Source organism: Oncorhynchus nerka, linkage group LG17 (genome assembly GCF_034236695.1).
Source record: "Oncorhynchus nerka isolate Pitt River linkage group LG17, Oner_Uvic_2.0, whole genome shotgun sequence".
Classification (NCBI taxonomy): Eukaryota; Metazoa; Chordata; class Actinopteri; order Salmoniformes; family Salmonidae; genus Oncorhynchus; species Oncorhynchus nerka.
Genome location: NC_088412.1, coordinates 47941477 through 47963897, shown reverse-complemented (window position 1 = coordinate 47963897; position 22421 = coordinate 47941477). Strand labels below are relative to the sequence as shown.

General features: G+C 45.9%; 1 protein-coding gene across 1 annotated transcript in view; it reads right to left on the bottom strand.

Moving 5' to 3' along the window:
- Positions 1–22421, bottom strand: part of LOC115145346 (leptin receptor-like) — an 87683-nt gene that overhangs the window by 18754 nt on the left and 46508 nt on the right. Inside the window, exons 9-10 of the mRNA XM_029686846.2 lie at positions 2387–2662; positions 1549–1645 (exon numbers count right to left, since the gene is read on the bottom strand). Coding sequence (XP_029542706.2) covers positions 1549–1645; positions 2387–2662 — 373 coding nt within the window. The remainder of the gene's footprint in view (positions 1–1548; positions 1646–2386; positions 2663–22421) is intronic.

The window sequence follows — 22421 nt, the reverse complement described above, 5'->3', positions numbered from 1 at the left end:
TCTCAGTTCACTGGTCACGATGGCAACACCCATCCGTAGCACACGCTCCAGCAGGTGTATCTCACTGATCATCCCTAAAGCCAACACCTCATTTGGCCGCCTTTCGTTCCAGTACTCTGCTGCCTGTGACTGGAACGAACTGCAAAAATCGCTGAAGTTGGAGACTTTTATCTCCCTCACCAACTTCAAACATCAGCTATCCGAGCAGCTAACCGATCGCTGCAGCTGTACATAGTCTATTGGTAAATAGCCCACCCATTTTCACCTACCTCATTCCCATACTGTTTTTATACTGTTTTTTTATTTATTTATTTATTTACTTTTCTGCTCTTTTGCACACCAATATCTCTACCTGTACATGACCATCTGATCATTTATCACCCCAGTGTTAATCTGCAAAATTGTATTATTCGCCTACCTCCTCATGCCTTTTGCACACATTGTATATAGACTGCCCATTTTTTCTCTACTGTGTTATTGACTTGTTAATTGTTTACTCCATGTGTAACTCTGTGTTGTCTGTTCACACTGCTATGCTTTATCTTGGCCAGGTCGCAGTTGCAAATGAGAACTTGTTCTCAACTAGCCTACCTGGTTAAATAAAGGTGAAATAAAAAAATAAAATAAAAATATCTTTGTGAGGACTTCTGGTCCCCACGAGGGTAGTAACACACACACACACACACAAAGTATTTCAGGGTGAAAACGCCTTATCTCCTTACGGGTATGTTTTCCCTATGATGCCATAGCTCTTTGTTATGCAAGTCTAAACTTCCATTCACTGCCTTAGTTTTGAAATCGTGGCAATTTACCAATAATTACATACAGTCATTTGAGTTGCTTGAGGGGTCTAAATCCATTCTGTATTGTTCTACGATCTTGAACCAGTTCCTGTCCCGTATTTCTTAGGAATACAACACAGAGACACCACGCAGAGACACCGAAAAGGTGTCAATATTGCACAGGAATCAAAAGTAATGTTGTGCTGTATTCCATGCTGGGCTTGTATTACAATGACTCTTTGATTGATTGGACTCATAAGATAACCAACGGTCACTGTAACAATACAGCTTGTATACTTGTACATACAGTACACCAGTAAAACCTACACATATATTTGTACATACACTAGTACACTTGTAAGTGTATTTACTAGTGTATGTACAAGTATATGTGTAGGTTTTACTGGTGCATATACATGTATACAAGTGTATGTGTAGGTTTTACTGGTGTATATACATGTGTATGTGTAGGTTTTACTGGTGTATATACATGTATACAAGTGTATGTGTAGGTTTTACTGGTGTATATACATGTATACAAGTGTATGTGTAGGTTTTACTAGTGTATATACAAGTATACACGTGTATGTGTAGGTTTTACTAGTGTATATACAAGTATACACGTGTATGTGTAGGTTTTACTTGTGTATGTGTAGGTTTTACTGGTGTATGTACAAGTATGTACAAGTATTAAGCTATATGTGTAGGTTTTACAGGTGTATGTTTGTGTAGGTGGTCCAATGCTGTAAGTAAAAGTAGTATTGACCTGGACAGGAAGTTGATTTTAGTTTGGACGTTGTTCCACCTACAGGTCATGCTGTCCAGATCCCCATTGGTTACACAGCTGATATCTATGACCGGATCTGAAACACAGACACCAATAGAAGAGTGAAACCCTTACCCTGACATCAATATGAACCTTGAGCTTGAAACATGACCACAGCCCATTGACAGACAGACAGGGGTCATAACAAACACATGAATGTGGACGTGGTCTTTTACCAAATAGGGCCATCTTCTGTATACCACCCCTACCTTGTCACAACACAACTGATTGGCTCAAACGCATTAAGACATTCCACAAATGAACTTTTAACAAGGAACACCTGCATTACAGGTGTCTACATCATGAAGCTGGTTGAGAGAATGCCAAGAGTGTGTAAAGCTGTCATCAAGGCAACGGGTGGCTACTTTGAAGAATCTAAAATATTACATCTATTTTGATTTGTTAAACACTTTTTTTGGTTATTACATGAGTCCATATGTGTTATTTCACAGTGTTGATTTCTTCACTCTTATTCTACAATGTTGAAATAGTAAAAATAAAGAAAAACCCTTGAATGAGTGGGTGTGTCCAAACTTTTGACTGGTATACACACACACACACACACACACACACACACACACACACACACACACACACACACATATATATATACAGTATATATACACATACATACATACATACATATATACTGTATATTACTGTTGATCCCTTAATCCCATGACCCATCGTTTTCCTGAAGTCTAAGCCTAACCATTCTCCAATCCCAACCCTACAGGACTTAATCTACCCATCCATCCATCCATCCATCCCAGCTCACCTTTAATGTATATCGTTGCGTAGCGGTAGTTACAGCTATACTTCTCCCCTGAAGGTTGGCAGCAACGCAGGATGTCGTACAGTTTCTGCTCAGACGGTTGAACCGTTATCTTACTGACACGGTCGTTGACAGCAGTGTACTGGCTCTGTGGAAGGCGGTCAAGGTTCAGAAACCAGACTGCCGTGCTGGCGTTCACCCTGCGGTCGTTGAACACGCAGTGCACAGTCACACTGTCTCCAAGGCTGGCCGCCACTCTCTCAGGGAGATATGTCACATCTGAAGCCAAGCAAAGGGAATTCAGTTAGAAAAGCAAGATCAACTGACTGGCAGTTGACAGTTGAAGTATTTTTCTGCGAGAGCATCGTGATTGACTTGATACCCTGACTGAGTTGTCTAAATTTGTTGTTGCATGCAGCAACCTAATTAGTTACCATGGCAACAGGTGGCACATTTTTTTCTTTCTTTCTGCAAGTTAAAGGACCACGGTAAGAAGGAAATCTATGTCAAAGATGTATTTTTAAAGTAACCCGAGGAAGTCAATTTCATGAAGCAGTACCCAGCCTCCAGACATAGTCTGAAAGAACAGAAGCATGTGGCAGTACCCAGCCTCCAGACATAGTCTGAAAGAACAGAAGCATGTCACAGTACTCAGCCTCCAGACAGAGTCTGAACGAACAGAAGCATGTAGCAGTACTCAGCCTCCAGACATAGTCTGAAAGAACAGAAGCATGTAGCAGTACCCAGCCTCCAGACATAGTCTGAAAGAACAGAAGCAGTACCCAGCCTCCAGACATAGTCTGAAAGAACAGAAGCATGTAGCAGTACTCAGCCTCCAGACATAGTCTGAAAGAACAGAAGCATGTAGCAGTACCCAGCCTCCAGACATAGTCTGAAAGAACAGAAGCATGTAGCAGTACCCAGCCTCCAGACATAGTCTGAAAGAACAGAAGCATGTAGCAGTACCCAGCCTCCAGACATAGTCTGAAAGAACAGAAGCATGTAGCAGTACCCAGCCTCCAGACATAGTCTGAAAGAACAGAAGCATGTAGCAGTACCCAGCCTCCAGACATAGTCTGAAAGAACAGAAGCATGTAGCAGTACCCAGCCTCCAGACATAGTCTGAAAGAACAGAAGCAGTACTCAGCCTCCAGACATAGTCTGAAAGAACAGAAGCATGTAGCAGTACCTAGCCTCCAGACATAGTCTGGCAGAACAGAAGCATGTAGCAGCACCCAGCCTCCAGACATAGTCTGAAAGAGCAGAAGCATGTAGCAGTACCCAGCCTCCAGACATAGTCTGAAAGAACAGAAGCATGTAGCAGTACTCAGCCTCCAGACATAGTCTGAAAGAACAGAAGCATGTAGCAGTACCCAGCCTCCAGACATAGTCTGAAAGAACAGAAGCAGTACCCAGCCTCCAGACATCGTCTGAAAGAACAGAAGCAGTACCCAGCCTCCAGACATAGTCTGAAAGAACAGAAGCATGTAGCAGTACTCAGCCTCCAGACATAGTCTGAAAGAACAGAAGCAGTACTCAGCCTCCAGACATAGTCTGAAAGAACAGAAGCATGTAGCAGTACCCAGCCTCCAGACATAGTCTGAAAGAACAGAAGCATGTAGCTGAAAAGAACAGAAGCATGTAAGCAGTACCCAGCCTCCAGACATAGTCTGAAAGAACAGAAGCATGTAGCAGTACCCAGCCTCCAGACATAGTCTGAAAGAACAGAAGCATGTAGCAGTACTCCAGCCTCCAGACATAGTCTGAAAGAACAGAAGCATAGTAGCAGAAGCAGTACCTAGCCTCCAGACATAGTCTGACAGAACAGAAGCATGTAGCAGTACTCAGCCTCCAGACATAGTCTGAAAGAACAGAAGCATGTAGCAGTACCCAGCCTCCAGACATAGTCTGAAAGAACAGAAGCATGTAGCAGTACCCAGCCTCCAGACATAGTCTGAAAGAACAGAAGCAGTACCCAGCCTCCAGACATAGTCTGAAAGAACAGAAGCATGTAGCAGTACCCAGCCTCCAGACATAGTCTGAAAGAACAGAAGCATGTAGCAGTACCCAGCCTCCAGACATAGTCTGAAAGAACAGAAGCATGTAGCAGTACCCAGCCTCCAGACATAGTCTGAAAGAACAGAAGCATGCCTCCAGACAGTACCCAGCCTCCAGACATAGTCTGAAAGAACAGAAGCATGTAGCAGAAGCATGTAGCAGTACTCAGCCTCCAGACATAGTCTGAAAGAACAGAAGCATGTAGCAGTACTCAGCCTCCAGACATAGTCTGAAAGAACAGAAGCATGTAGCAGTACTCAGCCTCCAGACATAGTCTGAAAGAACAGAAGCATGTAGCAGTACTCAGCCTCCAGACATAGTCTGAAAGAACAGCAGCATGTCACAGTACTCAGCCTCCAGACATAGTCTGAAAGAACAGAAGCAGTACTCAGCCTCCAGACATAGTCTGAAAGAACAGAAGCATGTAGCAGTACCCAGCCTCCAGACATAGTCTGAAAGAACAGAAGCATGTAGCAGTACTCAGCCTCCAGACATAGTCTGAAAGAAAAGAACAGAAGCAGTAGCTCAGCCTCCAGACATAGTCTGAAAGAACAGAAGCATGTAGCAGTACCCAGCCTCCAGACATAGTCTGAAAGAACAGAAGCATGTAGCAGTACTCAGCCTCCAGACATAGTCTGAAAGAACAGAAGCAACAGTACTCAGCCTCCAGACATAGTCTGAAAGAACAGAAGCATGTAGCAGTACTCAGCCTCCAGACATAGTCTGAAAGAACAGAAGCATCCAGACAGTACCCAGCCTCCAGACATAGTCTGAAAGAACAGAAGCATGTAGCAGTACCCAGCCTCCAGACATAGTCTGAAAGAACAGAAGCAGTACCCAGCCTCCAGACATAGTCTGAAAGAACAGAAGCAGTACCCAGCCTCCAGACATAGTCTGAAAGAAAGCAAGCAGTACCCAGCCTCCAGACATAGTCTGAAAGAACAGAAGCATGTAGCAGTACCCAGCCTCCAGACATAGTCTGAAAGAACAGAAGCATGTAGCAGTACCCAGCCTCCAGACATAGTCTGAAAGAACAGAAGCATGTAGCCCAGCCTCCAGACATAGTCTGAAAGAACAGAAGCATGTAGCAGTACCCAGCCTCCAGACATAGTCTGAAAGAACAGAAGCATGTAGCAGTACCCAGCCTCCAGACATAGTCTGAAAGAACAGAAGCATGAGCAGTACTCAGCCTCCAGACATAGTCTGAAAGAACAGAAGCAGTGAAGAACAGAAGCACCCAGCCTCCAGACATAGTCTGAAAGAACAGAAGCATGTATACTCAGCCTCCAGACATAGTCTGAAAGAACAGAAGCATGTAGCAGTACTCAGCCTCCAGACATAGTCTGAAAGAACAGAAGCATGTAGCAGTACTCAGCCTCCAGACATAGTCTGAAAGAACAGAAGCAGTAGCAGTACTCAGCCTCCAGACATAGTCTGAAAGAACAGAAGCAGTACAGTACCCACTCAGCCTCCAGACATAGTCTGAAAGAACAGAAGCATGTAGCAGTACTCAGCCTCCAGACATAGTCTGAAAGAACAGAAGCAGTACTCAGCCTCAGACATAGTCTAGCAGTACCCAGCCTCCAGACATAGTCTGAAAGAACAGAAGCAAGCAGTACTCAGCCTCCAGACATAGTCTGAAAGAACAGAAGCATAGTCTAAATGTAAGCATGTAGCAGTACTCAGCCTCCAGACATAGTCTGAAAGAACAGAAGCAGTAGCAGTACTCAGCCTCCAGACATAGTCTGAAAGAACAGAAGCATGTAGCAGTACCCAGCCTCCAGACATAGTCTGAAAGAACAGAAGCATGTAGCAGTACTCAGCCTCCAGACATAGTCTGCCTCCAAAGAACAGAAGCATGTAGCAGTACTCAGCCTCCAGACATAGTCTGAAAGAACAGAAGCATGTAGCAGTACCCAGCCTCAGACATAGTCTGAAAGAACAGAAGCATGTAGCAGTACCTCAGCCTCCAGACATAGTCTGAAAGAACAGAAGCATGTAGCAGTACCCAGCCTCCAGACATAGTCTGAAAGAACAGAAGCATGTAGCAGTACTCAGCCTCCAGACATAGTCTGAAAGAACAGAAGCATGTAGCAGTACCCAGCCTCCAGACATAGTCTGAAAGAACAGAAGCATGTAGCAGTACCCAGCCTCCAGACATAGTCTGAAAGAACAGAAGCATGTAGCAGTACTCAGCCTCCAGACATAGTCTGAAAGAACAGAAGCATGTAGCAGTACTCAGCCTCCAGACATAGTCTGAAAGAAGCATGTAGCAGTACCCAGCCTCCAGACATAGTCTGAAAGAACAGAAGCATGTACAGTACTCAGCCTCCAGACATAGTCTGAAAGAACAGAAGCATGTACTACCCAGCCTCCAGACATAGTCTGAAAGAACAGAAGCATACCCAGCCTCCAGACATAGTCTGAAAGAACAGAAGCATGTAGCAGCCTCTCCAGACATAGTCTGAAAGAACAGAAGCATGTAGCAGTACCCAGCCTCCAGACATAGTCTGAAAGAACAGAAGCATGTAGCAGTACTCAGCCTCCAGACCTGAAAGAACAGAAGCATGTACAGTATCAGTCCAGACTAGTCTGAAAGAACAGAAGCATGTAGCAGTACTCAGCCTCCAGACATAGTCTGAAAGAACAGAAGCATAGCAGTACTCAGCCTCAGACATAGTCTGAAAGAACAGAAGCATGTAGCAGTACTCAGCCTCAGACATAGTCTGAAAGAACAGAAGAGCAGTACCCAGCCTCCAGACTCAGCCTCCAGACATAGTCTGAAAGAACAGAACATAGCAGTACCCAGCCTCCAGACATAGTCTGAAAGAACAGAAGCATGTAGCAGTACCCAGCCTCAGACAGTCTGAAAGAACAAATGACCTAGCAGTACCCAGCCTCCAGACATAGTCTGAAAGAACAGAAGCATGTAGCAGTACCCAGCCTCCAGACATAGTCTGAAAGAACAGAAGCATGTAGCAGTACTCAGCCTCCAGACATAGTCTGAAAGAACAGAAGCATGTAGCAGTACTCAGCCTCCAGACATAGTCTGAAAGAACAGAAGCATGTAGCAGTACTCAGCCTCCAGACATAGTCTGAAAGAACAGAAGCATGTAGCAGTACTCAGCCTCCAGACATAGTCTGAAAGAACAGAAGCAAGCAGTACCAGCCTCCAGACATAGTCTGAAAGAACAGAAGCATGTAGCAGTACTCAGCCTCCAGACATAGTCTGAAAGAACAGAAGCATGTAGCAGTACCCAGCCTCCAGACATAGTCTGAAAGAACAGAAGCAGTACCCAGCCTCCAGACATAGTCTGAAAGAACAGAAGCATGTAGCAGTACCCAGCCTCCAGACATAGTCTGAAAGAACAGAAGCATGTAGCAGTACCCAGCCTCCAGACATAGTCTGAAAGAACAGAAGCATGTAGCAGCCTCCAGACATAGTCTGAAAGAACCTCCTCCAGACATAGTCTGAAAGAACAGAAGCATGTAGCAGTACTCAGCCTCCAGACATAGTCTGAAAGAACAGAAGCAGCAGTACTCCAGCCTCCAGACATAGTCTGAAAGAACAGAAGCATGTAGCAGTACCCAGCCTCCAGACATAGTCTGAAAGAACAGAAAGTACAGTACCAGCCTCAGACATAGTCTGAAAGAACAGAAGCAGTACTACTCAGCCTCCAGACATAGTCTGAAAGAACAGAAGCATGTAAGCAGTACTCAGCCTCCAGACATAGTCTGAAAGAACAGAAGAACCCAGAATGTAGCAGTACTCAGCCTCCAGACATAGTCTGAAAGAACAGAAGCATGTAGCAGTACTCCAGCCTCCAGACATAGTCTGAAAGAACAGAACATAGTCTAGCAGTACCCAGCCTCCAGACATAGTCTGAAAGAACAGAAGCATGTAGCAGTACTCAGCCTCCAGACATAGTCTGAAAGAACAGAAGCATGTAGCAGTACTCAGCCTCAGACATAGTCTGAAAGAACAGCAGCATGTAGCAAGTACTCAGCCTCAGACATAGTCTGAAAGAACAGAAGCACCCAGCCTCAGACATAGTCTGAAAGAACAGAAGCAGTAGCCCAGCCTCCAGACATAGTCTGAAAGAACAGAAGCAAGCAGTACTCAGCCTCCAGACATAGTCTGAAAGAACAGAAGCATGTAGCAGTACTCAGCCTCCAGACATAGTCTGAAAGAACAGAAGCATAGCAGTACTCAGCCTCCAGACATAGTCTGAAAGAACAGCAGTACTCAAGACATAGTCTGAAAGAACAGAAGCATGTACAGTACTCAGCCTCCAGACATAGTCTGAAAGAACAGAAGCAGTACTCAGCCTCCAGACATAGTCTGAAAGAACAGAAGCATGTAGCAGTACCCAGCCTCCAGACATAGTCTGAAAGAAAGAAGCATGTAGCAGCATCAGACATAGTCTGAAAGAAGAGCGTCAGCCTAGAATAGTCTTAAAGTAAGCATGTAGCAGTACCCAGCCTCCAGACATAGTCTGACCCAGCCTCCAGAACTGAAAGAAGCATGTAGCAGTACCCAGCCTCCAGACATAGTCTGAAAGAACAGAAGCAAGCAGTACTCAGCCTCCAGACATAGTCTGAAAGAACAGAAGCATGTACTCAGCCTCCAGACATGTCTGAAAGAACAGAAGCAGTACCCAGCCTCAGACAGTCTGAAGAACAGAAGCATGTAGCAGTACTCAGCCTCCAGACATAGTCTGAAAGAACAGAAGCATGTAGCAGTACTCAGCCTCCAGACATAGTCTGAAAGAAGCAAGCAGTACTCAGCCTCCAGACATAGTCTGAAAGAACAACATGTAGCCAGAACAGAAGCATGTAGCAGTACCCAGCCTCCAGACATAGTCTGAAAGAACAGAAGCATGTAGCAGTACCCAGCCTCAGACATAGTCTGAAAGAACAGAAATGTAGCAGTACCCAGCCCAGCCTACCCAGCCTCAGACATAGTCTGAAAGAACAGAAGCATGTAGCAGTACTCAGCCTCCAGACATAGTCTGAAAGAACAGAAGCATGTAGCAGTACAGTACCCAGCCTCCAGACATAGTCTGAAAGAACAGAAACATGTAGCAGTACCCAGCCTCCAGACATAGTCTGAAAGAACAGAAGCATGTAGCAGTACCCAGCCTCCAGACATAGTCTGAAAGAACAGAAGCATGTAGCAGTACCCAGCCTCCAGACATAGTCTGAAAGAACAGAAGTAGCAGTACCCAGCCTCCAGACATAGTCTGAAAGAACAGAAGCAGTACCCAGCCTGTCTGAAAGAACAGAAGCATGTACTCAGCCTCCAGACATAGTCTGAAAGAACAGAACATGTAGCAGTACTCAGCCTCCAGACATAGTCTGAAAGAACAGAAGCATGTAGCAGTACTCAGCCTCAGACATAGTCTGAAAGAACAGAAGCAAGCAGTACTCAGCCTCAGACATAGTCTACCAGTACTCAGCCTCCAGACATAGTCTGAAAGAACAGAAGCATGTAGCAGTACCCAGCCTCCAGACATAGTCTGAAAGAACAGAAGCATGTAGCAGTACCCAGCCTCCAGACATAGTCTGAAAGAACAGAAGCATGTAGCAGTACTCTGAAAGAACAGAAGCAGTACCCAGCCTCCAGACCTGAAAGAACAAGCAAGCAGTACCCAGCCTCCAGACATAGTCTGAAAGAACAGAAGCATGTAGCAGTACTCAGCCTCCAGACATAGTCTGAAAGAACAGAAGCATGTAGCAGTACTCAGCCTCCAGACATAGTCTGAAAGCATGTAGCAGTACTCAGCCTCCAGACATAGTCTGAAAGAACAGAAGCATGTAGCAGTACTCAGCCTCCAGACATAGTCTGAAAGAACAGAAGCATGTAGCAGTACTCAGCCTCCAGACATAGTCTGAAAGAACAGAAGCATGAACAGTACCCAGCCTCCAGACATAGTCTGAAAGAACAGAAACATATAGCAGTACTCAGCCTCCAGACATAGTCTGAAAGAACTCCATACAAGCTGAAAGAATGAAGCAGTACTCAGCCTCCAGACATAGTCTGAAGAACAGAAGCAAGCAGTACCCAGCCTCCAGACATAGTCTGAAAGAACAGAAGCATGTAGCCCAGCCTCCAGACATAGTCTGAAAAGAACAGAAGTCAAGCAGTACCCAGCCTCCAGACATAGTCTGAAAGAACAGAAGCATGTAGCAGTACTCAGCCTCCAGACATAGTCTGAAAGAACAGAAGCATGTAGCAGTACTCAGCCTCCAGACATAGTCTGAAAGAACAGAAGCATGTAGCAGTACTCAGCCTCCAGACATAGTCTGAAAGAACAGAAGCATGTAGCAGTACCCAGCCTCCAGACATAGTCTGCAGTACCCAGCCTCCAGACATAGTCTGAAAGAACAGAAGCAGCAGTACCCAGCCTCCAACATAGTCTGAAAGAACAGAAGCAGTACCCAGCCTCCAGACATAGTCTGAAAGAACAGAAGCATGTAGCAGTACTCAGCCTCCAGACATAGTCTGAAAGAACAGAAGCAGTACTCAGCCTCCAGACATAGTCTGAAAGAACAGAAGCATGTAGCAGTACCCAGCCTCCAGACATAGTCTGAAAGAACAGAAGCATGTGTACTCAGCCTCCAGACATAGTCTCAGCCTCCAGACATAGTCTGAAAGCATGTAGCAGTACTCAGCCTCCAGACAGTCTGAAAGAACAGAAGATGTAGCAGTACCCAGCCTCCAGACATAGTCTGAAAGAACAGAAGCATGTAGCAGTACTCAGCCTCAGACATAGTCTCTGAAAGCCTCCAGACATAGTCTGAAAGCAGAAGCATGTAGCAGTACCCAGCCTCCAGACATAGTCTGAAAGAACAGCAAGCATACCCAGCCTCCAGCAGTACTCAGCCTCCAGACATAGTCTGAAAGAACAGAAGCATGTAGCAGTACCCAGCCTCCAGACCAGTCTGAAAGAACAGAAGCATAGTCTGAAAGAACAGAAGCATGTAGCAGTACCCAGCCTCCAGACATAGTCTGAAAGAACAGAAGCATGTAGCAGTACCCAGCCTCCAGACATAGTCTGAAAGAACAGAAGCAGTACCCAGCCTCCAGACATAGTCTGAAAGAACAAAAGCATGTAGCAGTACCCAGCCTCCAGACATAGTCTGAAAGAACAGAAGCATGTAGCAGTACTCAGCCTCCAGACATAGTCTGAAAGAACAGAAGCATGTAGCAGTACTCAGCCTCCAGACATAGTCTGAAAGAACAGAAGCATGTAGCAGTACTCAGCCTCCAGACATAGTCTGAAAGAACAGAAGTACTCAGCCTCCAGACATAGTCTGAAAGTACCAGCCTCCAGACATAGTCTGAAAGAACAGAAGCAGTACTACCCAGCCTCCAGACATAGTCTGAAAGAACAGAAGCATGCCTCCAGACATAGTGAAAGAACAAAACTCAGCCAGCCCAGACATAGTCTGAAAGAACAGAAGCATGTAGCAGTACTCAGCCTCCAGACATAGTCTGTAAGCATGTAGCAGTACTCAGCCTCCAGACAAGTCTGAAAGAACAGAAGCATGTAGCAGCAGCCTCCAGACATAGTCTGAAAGAACAGAAGCATGTAGCAGTACCCAGCCTCAGACATAGTCTGAAAGAACAGAAGCAGTAGCAGTACCCAGCCTCAGACAAGTCTGAAAGAACAGAAGCATGTACCCAGCCTCAGACATGTCTGAAAGAACAGAAGCAGTACCCAGCCTCCAGACATAGTCTGAAAGAACAGAAGCATGTAGCAGTACTCAGCCTCCAGACATAGTCTGAAAGAACAGAAGCATGTAGCAGTACTCAGCCTCCAGACATAGTCTGAAAGAACAGTACTCAGCCTCCAGACAAGCATGTAGCAGTACTCAGCCTCCAGACATAGTCTGAAAGAACAGAAGCATGTCCAGCAGTACCCAGCCTCCAGACATAGTCTGAAAGAACAGAAGCAGTACCCAGCCTCCAGACATAGTCTGAAAGAACAGAAGCATGTAGCAGTACCAGCCTCCAGACAGCAGTACCCAGCCCAGACATAGTCTGAAAGAACAGCAAGCAGCCTGTCTGAAAGAACAGAAGCAGTACCCAGCCTCCAGACATAGTCTGAAAGAACAGAAGCATGTAGCAGTACTCAGCCTCCAGACATAGTCTGAAAGAACAGAAGCATGTAGCAGTACTCAGCCTCCAGACATAGTCTGAAAGAACAGAAGCATGTAGCAGTACCCAGCCTCCAGACATAGTCTGAAAGAACAGAAGCATGTAGCAGTACCCAGCCTCCAGACATAGTCTGAAAGAACAGAAGCATGTAGCAGTACCCAGCCTCCAGACATAGTCTGAAAGAGCATGTAGCAGTACCCAGCCTCCAGACATAGAAGCATGTAGCAGTACCCAGCCTCCAGACATAGTCTGAAAGAACAAAAGCATGTAGCAGTACCCAGCCTCCAGACATAGTCTGAAAGAACAGAAGCATGTAGCAGTACTCAGCCTCCAGACATAGTCTGAAAGAACAGAAGCATGTAGCAGTACTCAGCCTCCAGACATAGTCTGAAAGAACAGAAGCATGTAGCAGTACTCAGCCTCCAGACATAGTCTGAAAGAACAGAAGCATGTAGCAGTACTCAGCCTCCAGACATAGTCTGAAAGAACAGCAGCATGTCACAGTACTCAGCCTCCAGACATAGTCTGAAAGAACAGAAGCATGTAGCAGTACCCAGCCTCCAGACATAGTCTGAAAGAACAGAAGCATGTAGCAGTACTCAGCCTCCAGACATAGTCTGAAAGAAGAGCGTCTGCTAAATGACTTAAATGTAAGCATGTAGCAGTACCCAGCCTCCAGACATAGTCTGAAAGAACAGAAGCAGTACCCAGCCTCCAGACATAGTCTGAAAGAACAGAAGCATGTAGCAGTACTCAGCCTCCAGACATAGTCTGAAAGAACAGAAGCATGTAGCAGTACTCAGCCTCCAGACATAGTCTGAAAGAACAGAAGCATATAGCAGTACCCAGCCTCCAGACATAGTCTGAAAGAACAGAAGCATGTAGCAGTACTCAGCCTCCATACATAGTCTGAAAGAACAGAAGCATGTAGCAGTACTCAGCTTCCAGACATAGTCTGAAAGAACAGAAGCATGTAGCAGTACCCAGCCTCCAGACATAGTCTGAAAGAACAGAAGCATATAGCAGTACCCAGCCTCCAGACATAGTCTGAAAGAACAGAAGCATGTAGCAGTACTCAGCCTCCAGACATAGTCTGAAAGAACAGAAGCATGTAGCAGTACCCAGCCTCCAGACATAGTCTGAAAGAACAGAAGCATGTAGCAGTACCCAGCCTCCAGACATAGTCTGAAAGAACAGAAGCATGTACCCAGCCTCCAGACATAGTCTGAAAGAACAGAAGCAGTACCCAGCCTCCAGACATAGTCTGAAAGAACAGAAGCATGTAGCAGTACTCAGCCTCCAGACATAGTCTGAAAGAACAGAAGCATGTAGCAGTACTCAGCCTCCAGACATAGTCTGAAAGAACAGAAGCATGTAGCAGTACTCAGCCTCCAGACATAGTCTGAAAGAACAGAAGCATGTAGCAGTACCCAGCCTCCAGACATAGTTTGAAAGAACAGAAGCATGTAGCAGTACCCAGCCTCCAGACATAGTCTGAAAGAACAGAAGCATGTAGCAGTACCCAGCCTCCAGACATAGTCTGAAAGAACAGAAGCAGTACCCAGCCTCCAGACATAGTCTGAAAGAACAGAAGCATGTAGCAGTACCCAGCCTCCAGACATCGTCTGAAAGAACAGAAGCAGTACCCAGCCTCCAGACATAGTCTGAATGAACAGAAGCATGTAGCAGTACTCAGCCTCCAGACATAGTCTGAAAGAACAGAAGCATGTAGCAGTACTCAGCCTCCAGACATAGTCTGAAAGAACAGAAGCATGTAGCAGTACCCAGCCTCCAGACATAGTCTGAAAGAACAGAAGCAAAACTGCTTCTGGAATATGATCACAAACTTCCAGTTTAAATTATTTGCTATTCATCCATGAGCAGACATAATATATTGACTGACAGGTAAGGGGCCATAGCCTGGGTGACTAGCTGAATGTAATAGTCTTACTCAGGGAAAATGGGACCTCAGTAATAAAAGAGTGGTTGAGAAATAGAAGTACACTTCATTTGTCACATGATTCATAAACAACAGGTGAAATGCTTCCTTACAGGTCCTTTCTCAACAACGCAGAATTAAAGAAAAACATGTCATGGTGACAAAGGGAATAAATACACAGTGGATAACAATGAGTAAAAATAACATGGCTTCAACACTGACTATACCAAACATGAGTTGTACATTTCTACAGCATTGAAGGTCCTGGAAGAATGGAAGAAGCTTGGGACCACTAAGACTCTTCCTAGAGCTGGCCACCTGGACAAACTGAGCAATCGGGGGAGAAGGACCTCGGTCAGGGAGGTGACCAAGAACCCGATGGTCACCCTGACAGAGCTCCAGAGCTCCTCTGTGGAGATGGGAGAACCTTCCAGAAGGACAACCATCTCTGCAGCACTCTACCAATCAGGCCTTTATGGCAGAGTGGCCAGATGGAATCATCTCCTCATTAAAAGGCACATGACAGCCCGCTTGGAGTTTACCAAAAGGCACCTAAAGGACTCTCAAACTATGGGAAACAAGTTTATCTGGTCTGATGAAACCAAGATTGAACTCTTTGGCCTGAATGTCAAGCGTCACGTCTGGAGGAAACCTGACACCAAACCTGCTGTGGTGATGTTTTTCAGAGGCATGAACTAGTCAGGATCGAGGGAAAGATGAGCAAAGTACAGAGAGATCCTTGATGAAAACCTGCTCCAGAGGGTTCAGGACCTCAGACTGGGGCGAAGGTTCACTTTCTAACAGGACAACAACCCTAAGCACACAGCCAAGACGACGTAGGAATGGCTTCGGGACAATGTTCCCTGAATGTTCTTGAGTAGCCCAGCCAGAGCCCAGACTTAAACCCAATCAAACATTTCTGGAGACCTGCAAATATCTGTGCAGCGATGCTCCCCATCCAACCTGACAGAGCTTGAGAGGATCTGCAGAGAAGAATGGGAGAAACTCCCCAATTACAGGTGTGCCAAGCTTGTAACGTCATACCCAAGAAGACTCAAGGCTGATAAAGTACTGAGTAAAGAGTGTGATATTTCAGTTGTTTATTTTTGGGAAATTTGCAAAAATGTCTAAAAACCTGTTATTGCTTTGTCATTATGGGGCATTGTATGTAAATTGATGAGGGGAAAACAATTGAATACATTTTAGATTAAGGCTGTAACGTAACAAAATGTGGAAAAAGTCAAGGGGTGTGAATACTGTCCGAATGCACTGTACATACACAATCCATGTCTCACTTGTCTCAAGGCTTAAAAATCCTTCTTTAACCTGTCTCTCCCCTTCATCTACACTGATTGAAGTGGATTTTAAGAAGTGACATCAATAAGAGATCATAGCTTTCACCTGGATTCACCAGGTCAGTCTATGTCATGGAAAGAGCTCTTAATGTTTTGTAAACTCAGTGTACAGGGAGTACCAGTACCGCGTATATGTGCAAGGGTACAAGGTCATGGAGGTAGCTATGTACATATAAGTAGGTAGGGCTAAAGTGACTAAGCAACATGATAGGTAATAGACAGGGGCAGCAGCGGGTAGCCATTTGATTAGCTATTTAGTATTGTTTAGCAGTGGAGGTTTGAAGGTAGAGCGAGAGAGAGAGAGAGAGAGAGAGAGAGAGAGAGAGAGAGATAGGAGAGAAAGGGAGATTAACTACACTACACTAAAATACAAATCAGCCCTTTGACGAAGAACTAAATAATGTCCCCTTCATATTCATTAACTAATATTATCTTAATATGGTTGGGTTCTTATTTTTCAGAGTAAATAACTCACGGACACTAGAGAAGCTTTATCCAGGTTTATTCTTCCCAAAGGTTCTGTACAGCTAAAAACAGACAGCAAAAAATGTCAGACATCACAGTTTATATACATCCTACTAAAGACACTCCTCTTCCTTACAGTTTATAGCTCCACAGGAAAGAAGGTAACCAGATAGCAACCCTGATCACTCCCTTAGGGGAACTGACCTCACCTCCTGACTCACAGATGTCCATCTGTCTCCCCTATATCAACACATCGCTCTCCTCTCCTCCGTCAAACACATTCCAAAGCCCTTCTGGCTTTTTACAAACTCTTTCTATTCAAGGCTTTGTCTCTATCATTTTTTAAAGATCTCAATGTTCAAAGTTCAGCCGATTCCAAAAATATAATCCATCTGGCTCTCCCATCTCCACCCTGCTCCATTCTGATCCCCATCTCCACCATGCTCCATTCTGATCCTCTTCTCCACCCTGCTCCATTCTGATCCTCATCTCCACCCTGCTCCATTCTGATCCTCATCTCCACCCTGCTCCATTCTGATCCTCTTCTCCACCCTGCTCCATTCTGATCCCCATCTCCACCCTGCTCCAATCTGATCCTCATCTCCACCCTGCTCCATTCTGATCCTCATCTCCACCCTGCTCCATTCTGATCCTCATCTCCACCCTGCTCCATTCTGATCCTCATCTCCACCCTGCTCCATTCTGATCCTCATCTCCACCCTGCTCCATTCTGATCCCCATCTCCACCCTGCTCCTCATCTCCACCCTGCTCCATTCTGATCCTCATCTCCACCCTGCTCCATTCTGATCCTCATCTCCACCCTGCTCCATTCTGATCCCCATCTCCACCCTGCTCCATTCTGATCCCCATCTCCACCCTGCTCCATTCTGATCCTCATCTCCACCCTGCTCCATTCTGATCCTCATCTCCACCCTGCTCCATTCTGATCCCCATCTCCACCCTGCTCCATTCTGATCCCCATCTCCACCCTGCTCCATTCTGATCCTCATCTCCACCCTGCTCCATTCTGATCCTCATCTCCACCCTGCTCCATTCTGATCCCCATCTCCACCCTGCTCCATTCTGATCCTCATCTCCACCCCTGCTCCATTCTGATCCCCATCTCCACCCTGCTCCATTCTGATCCTCATCTCCACCCTGCTCCATTCTGATCCTCATCTCCACCCTGCTCCATTCTGATCCTCATCTCCACCCTGCTCTTCATCTCCACCCTGTTCCATTCTGATCCCCATCTCCACCCTGCTCCATTCTGATCCTCATCTCCACCCTGCTCCATTCTGATCCTCATCTCCACCCTGCTCCATTCTGATCCTCATCTCCACCCTGCTCCATTCTGATCCTCATCTCCACCCTGCTCCATTCTGATCCCCATCTCCACCCTGCTCCATTCTGATCCCCATCTCCACCCTGCTCCATTCTGATCCCCATCTCCACCCTGCTCCATTCTGATCCTCATCTCCACCCTGCTCCATTCTGATCCCCATCTCCACCCTGCTCCACTCTGATCCTCATCTCCACCCTGCTCCATTCTGATCCTCATCTCCACCCTGCTCCTCACCTCCACCCTGCTCCATTCTGATCCTCATCTCCACCCTGCTCCATTCTGATCCTCATCTCCACCCTGCTCCTCATCTCCACCCTGCTCCATTCTGATCCCCATCTCCACCCTGCTCCTCATCTCCACCCTGCTCCATTCTGATCCTCATCTCCACCCTGATCCTCATCTCCACCCTGCTCCATTCTGATCCCCATCTCCATCCTGCTCCATTCTGATCCTCATCTCCACCCTGCTCCATTCTGATCCCCATCTCCACCCTGCTCCATTCTGATCCTCATCTCCACCCTGCTCCATTCTGATCCTCATCTCCACCCTGCTCCATTCTGATCCCCATCTCCACCCTGCTCCATTCTGATCCTCATCTCCACCCTGCTCCATTCTGATCCTCATCTCCACCCTGCTCCTCATCTCCACCCTGCTCCATTCTGATCCCCATCTCCACCCTGCTCCATTCTGATCCTCATCTCCACCCTGCTCCATTCTGATCCCCATCTCCACCCTGCTCCATTCTGATCCTCATCTCCATCCCTGCTCCATTCTGATCCTCATCTCCACCCTGATCCTCATTCTGATCCCCATCTCCACCCTGCTCCATTCTGATCCCATCTCCACCCTGCTCCATTCTGATCCCCATCTCCACCCTGCTCCATTCTGATCCTCATCTCCACCCTGCTCCATTCTGATCCCCATCTCCACCCTGATCCATTCTGATCCTCATCTCCACCCTGCTCCATTCTGATCCCCATCTCCACCCTGCTCCATTCTGATCCTCATCTCCACCCTGCTCCATTCTGCTCCTCATCTCCACCCTGATCCTCATCTCCACCCTGATCCTCATCTCCACCCTGATCCATTCTGATCCTCATCTCCACCCTGATCCTCATCTCCACCCTGCTCCATTCTGATCCCCATCTCCACCCTGATCCATTCTGATCCTCATCTCCACCCTGCTCCATTCTGATCCCCATCTCCACCCTGATCCATTCTGATCCTCATCTCCACCCTGCTCCATTCTGATCCCCATCTCCACCCTGATCCATTCTGATCCTCATCTCCACCCTGCTCCATTCTGATCCCCATCTCCACCCTGATCCATTCTGATCCTCATCTCCACCCTGCTCCATTCTGATCCCCATCTCCACCCTGCTCCATTCTGATCCCCATCTCCACCCTGCTCCATTCTGATCCCCATCTCCACCCTGCTCCATTCTGATCCCCATCTCCACCCTGCTCCATTCTGATCCTCATCTCCACCCTGCTCCATTCTGATCCTCATCTCCACCCTGCTCCATTCTGATCCCCATCTCCACCCTGATCCATTCTGATCCTCATCTCCACCCTGATCCTCATCTCCACCCTGCTCCATTCTGATCCTCATCTCCACCCTGCTCCATTCTGATCCTCATCTCCACCCTGCTCCATTCTGATCCCCATCTCCACCCTGATCCATTCTGATCCTCATCTCCACCCTGATCCATTCTGATCCTCATCTCCACCCTGCTCCATTCTGATCCTCATCTCCACCCTGCTCCTCATCTCCACCCTGCTCCATTCTGATCCCCATCTCCACCCTGCTCCTCATCTCCACCCTGCTCCATTCTGATCCTCATCTCCACCCTGCTCCATTCTGATCCTCATCTCCACCCTGCTCCTCATCTCCACCCTGCTCCATTCTGATCCCCATCTCCACCCTGATCCTCATCTCCACCCTGCTCCATTCTGATCCTCATCTCCACCCTGCTCCTCATCTCCACCCTGCTCCATTCTGATCCCCATCTCCACCCTGCTCCTCATCTCCACCCTGCTCCATTCTGATCCCCATCTCCACTCTGCTCCATTCTGATCCTCATCTCCACCCTGATCCTCATCTCCACTCTGCTCCATTCTGATCCTCATCTCCACCCTGCTCCATTCTGATCCCCATCTCCACTCTGCTCCATTCTGATCCTGTCCTCATATTTGACATTTCATGCGGTAACTTCACAGTTCAAACATAAATAAATTGTTTTTCAAATCTGTTTACTCCGGCCAAACCCTCCCCTAATCCAGTGTATATTTAATTGAGGACTCCCGATCACGGCCGGGATCGAACTCAGGTCTGTAGTGACTCCTCTAGCACTGCGATACAGTGCCTTAGACCTATGCGCCTTAGACCAGTCCCCCTATATTGAGTGCATGGAAATGCAATGCCTATCTATGAATCATTCATCGTCACTAACAGTAGAGTACGCAGCAGGTACAGACCTATCCCAGTCTTAATACTATAATAGCTAGGTGTGTTTGTGCCCACACAATCTGTCAACCACAGATGATTTATGACTTCATTAAAAAGTCTCCTCTTAAAGTGTGCTATGGAAAAAGCATATTATTTTGTTTCAATCATGGGTGAACAGCCACTGACCCTGGAGATAACCTCTGACCTCTAACCTCTCAACTCTGTTTCCTACATAACATAAGCAGATGAGCAAGTTCAATTGGTTTGCTTTGGTGTCCCAGTCTTTTACCCTATCTCCCCCTAGGATGTGTTTTGAATCACACACACACACACACACACACACGCACACACACACACACACACACACACACACACACACACACACACACACACACACACACACACACACACAGGACAATTGATTTTGACTTCATTAAAAGTCTCCTCTTATCACCAGAATAACAAAACTTGACGGACAAAGAGGCTAATTCTATTATTTTGTTTCAATCATGGGTGGGCCACAGACATCAATTGAACCTCTGACCTCTAACCTCAACTCTGATTTTTTGACATAACATAAGCAGAAGCAAGTTCAATTGGTTTGCCTTTGGTGTTCATATAAAGTGCACTACTTTTGATCAAAAGTAATACACTATGTACAGAATAGGTCCCCTTTTGGGAAGCACGCTTTTAGTTTACTGGAATAACAAGCAACTTGCTACCATCTAGAGATGTGACACAAGTGTTGATGCCTTTGTGCCAGAGTAGCTCGCCTGCAGACTCTCTCACTCCTACTGCGTCAATTTCAGAAACATTCAATCAGGCTTCTGTAGATGAGTGGGAGAAGTAGAGGGAGGAAAATGGACTTGAGTGCAGGTAGTAGCTGTCCACTGAAAACAACCTCTTTCATACACCTAAGTGTCATGCTCAATACTAAACCCATGACAAAAGACAGTGGGAAAGCCAACCCTAGATGTACACTGCCTAGTTAGATGATCTGTAACTTAGAAAAACTCGTTTCTGCTTGCCAGTAACCACTTTCTAAGTTACTGTGGATGTTTTGTTAACCTGAGGTTAACCTGAGTTCCAAATATCTCTACCGGTCGCCCCCAGGGTGAGTTGATTTATGCACGTGATGTCACTGTTCTAAAATGTGATTGTTACGCAACAGTACAGTTAACATGCGCTGATTGTACAGTTAACATGCGCTGATAGTACAGTTAACATGCGCTGATTGCCAAATATCTATAAGCTATGTTCCAACTTGTCAATTTCAAATCATTTTTTACATGTTTTATTTTCTAACAGTTTGAATTCAGGTGTGTTCCACCTCGTCATTAATTCACATAGAAGTAGCCCATTTCAGTGTTGCGCACATTTATGTTTGAGGCTTTACTGAGCTGGACAAACTCTCTTCAAGGAGAGCCCAAGCACTTCATCAATGTTTCCGCAGATCAAGTATGCAGGCATTTCCGCAGGCTTGCACGAATTGGACCATTTTCTGTCTGGTGCTCACATTGCCTTCCTTCTTGTTTTCCTTACAAATAGTAACATATTTTCTGTATTGTGTTGTCGTTTTTACTGTACCATACTGTATATGTATGTATATTTTGTATGTATAGAGTATAATGTATTTACAGTTCTATTCACATGTTTTCAAGTACTGGTGACAAGTAATGCATTCCAATTATTGCATAGATTGTAATGGACACCTATGATGTGTGTAAAATATTTTTTGGAAGGTTCTACTGATTATAATGAGCTAATGCTAAGCTATTTGCCAGCTATGTGTGGTGCCATGTTTGTTGACATTATACAATGCATTCTGGATGTCACGTAAACGTCTGTCAGACCAAAGATGTTATAGGTGAAAGGTAAACTTCCGGAGGTGAATGAAGGGCAGTGAATGATCGTAGACGACACACCCCCTTCAACATGCATACTGCAAACAGACCATCTTGTCTCATCTTGTCTGCTCTTATTATCTTTGGTTGATGCAACAAAAAAAAACATGGCGGCACGCACAAACTACCCATCTTCGGATTACTCTCGATTTCAAGAAAGTGTTTTACTCAATTATTTCAATCAATGGTGAGCTCACCTGTGATGAATTATAAATAGTAATTGCTATTAGCTTATTCATATTGTGGTTTCTGACAGCCGAGAGTTATCTAAATGTGACCGCTTGTGTCATGCCAATCTTTCCTCAGTTAGCGCTAGGACTAATATAGCCTACATTTTCCGGGTTGGATGATTGTGTTA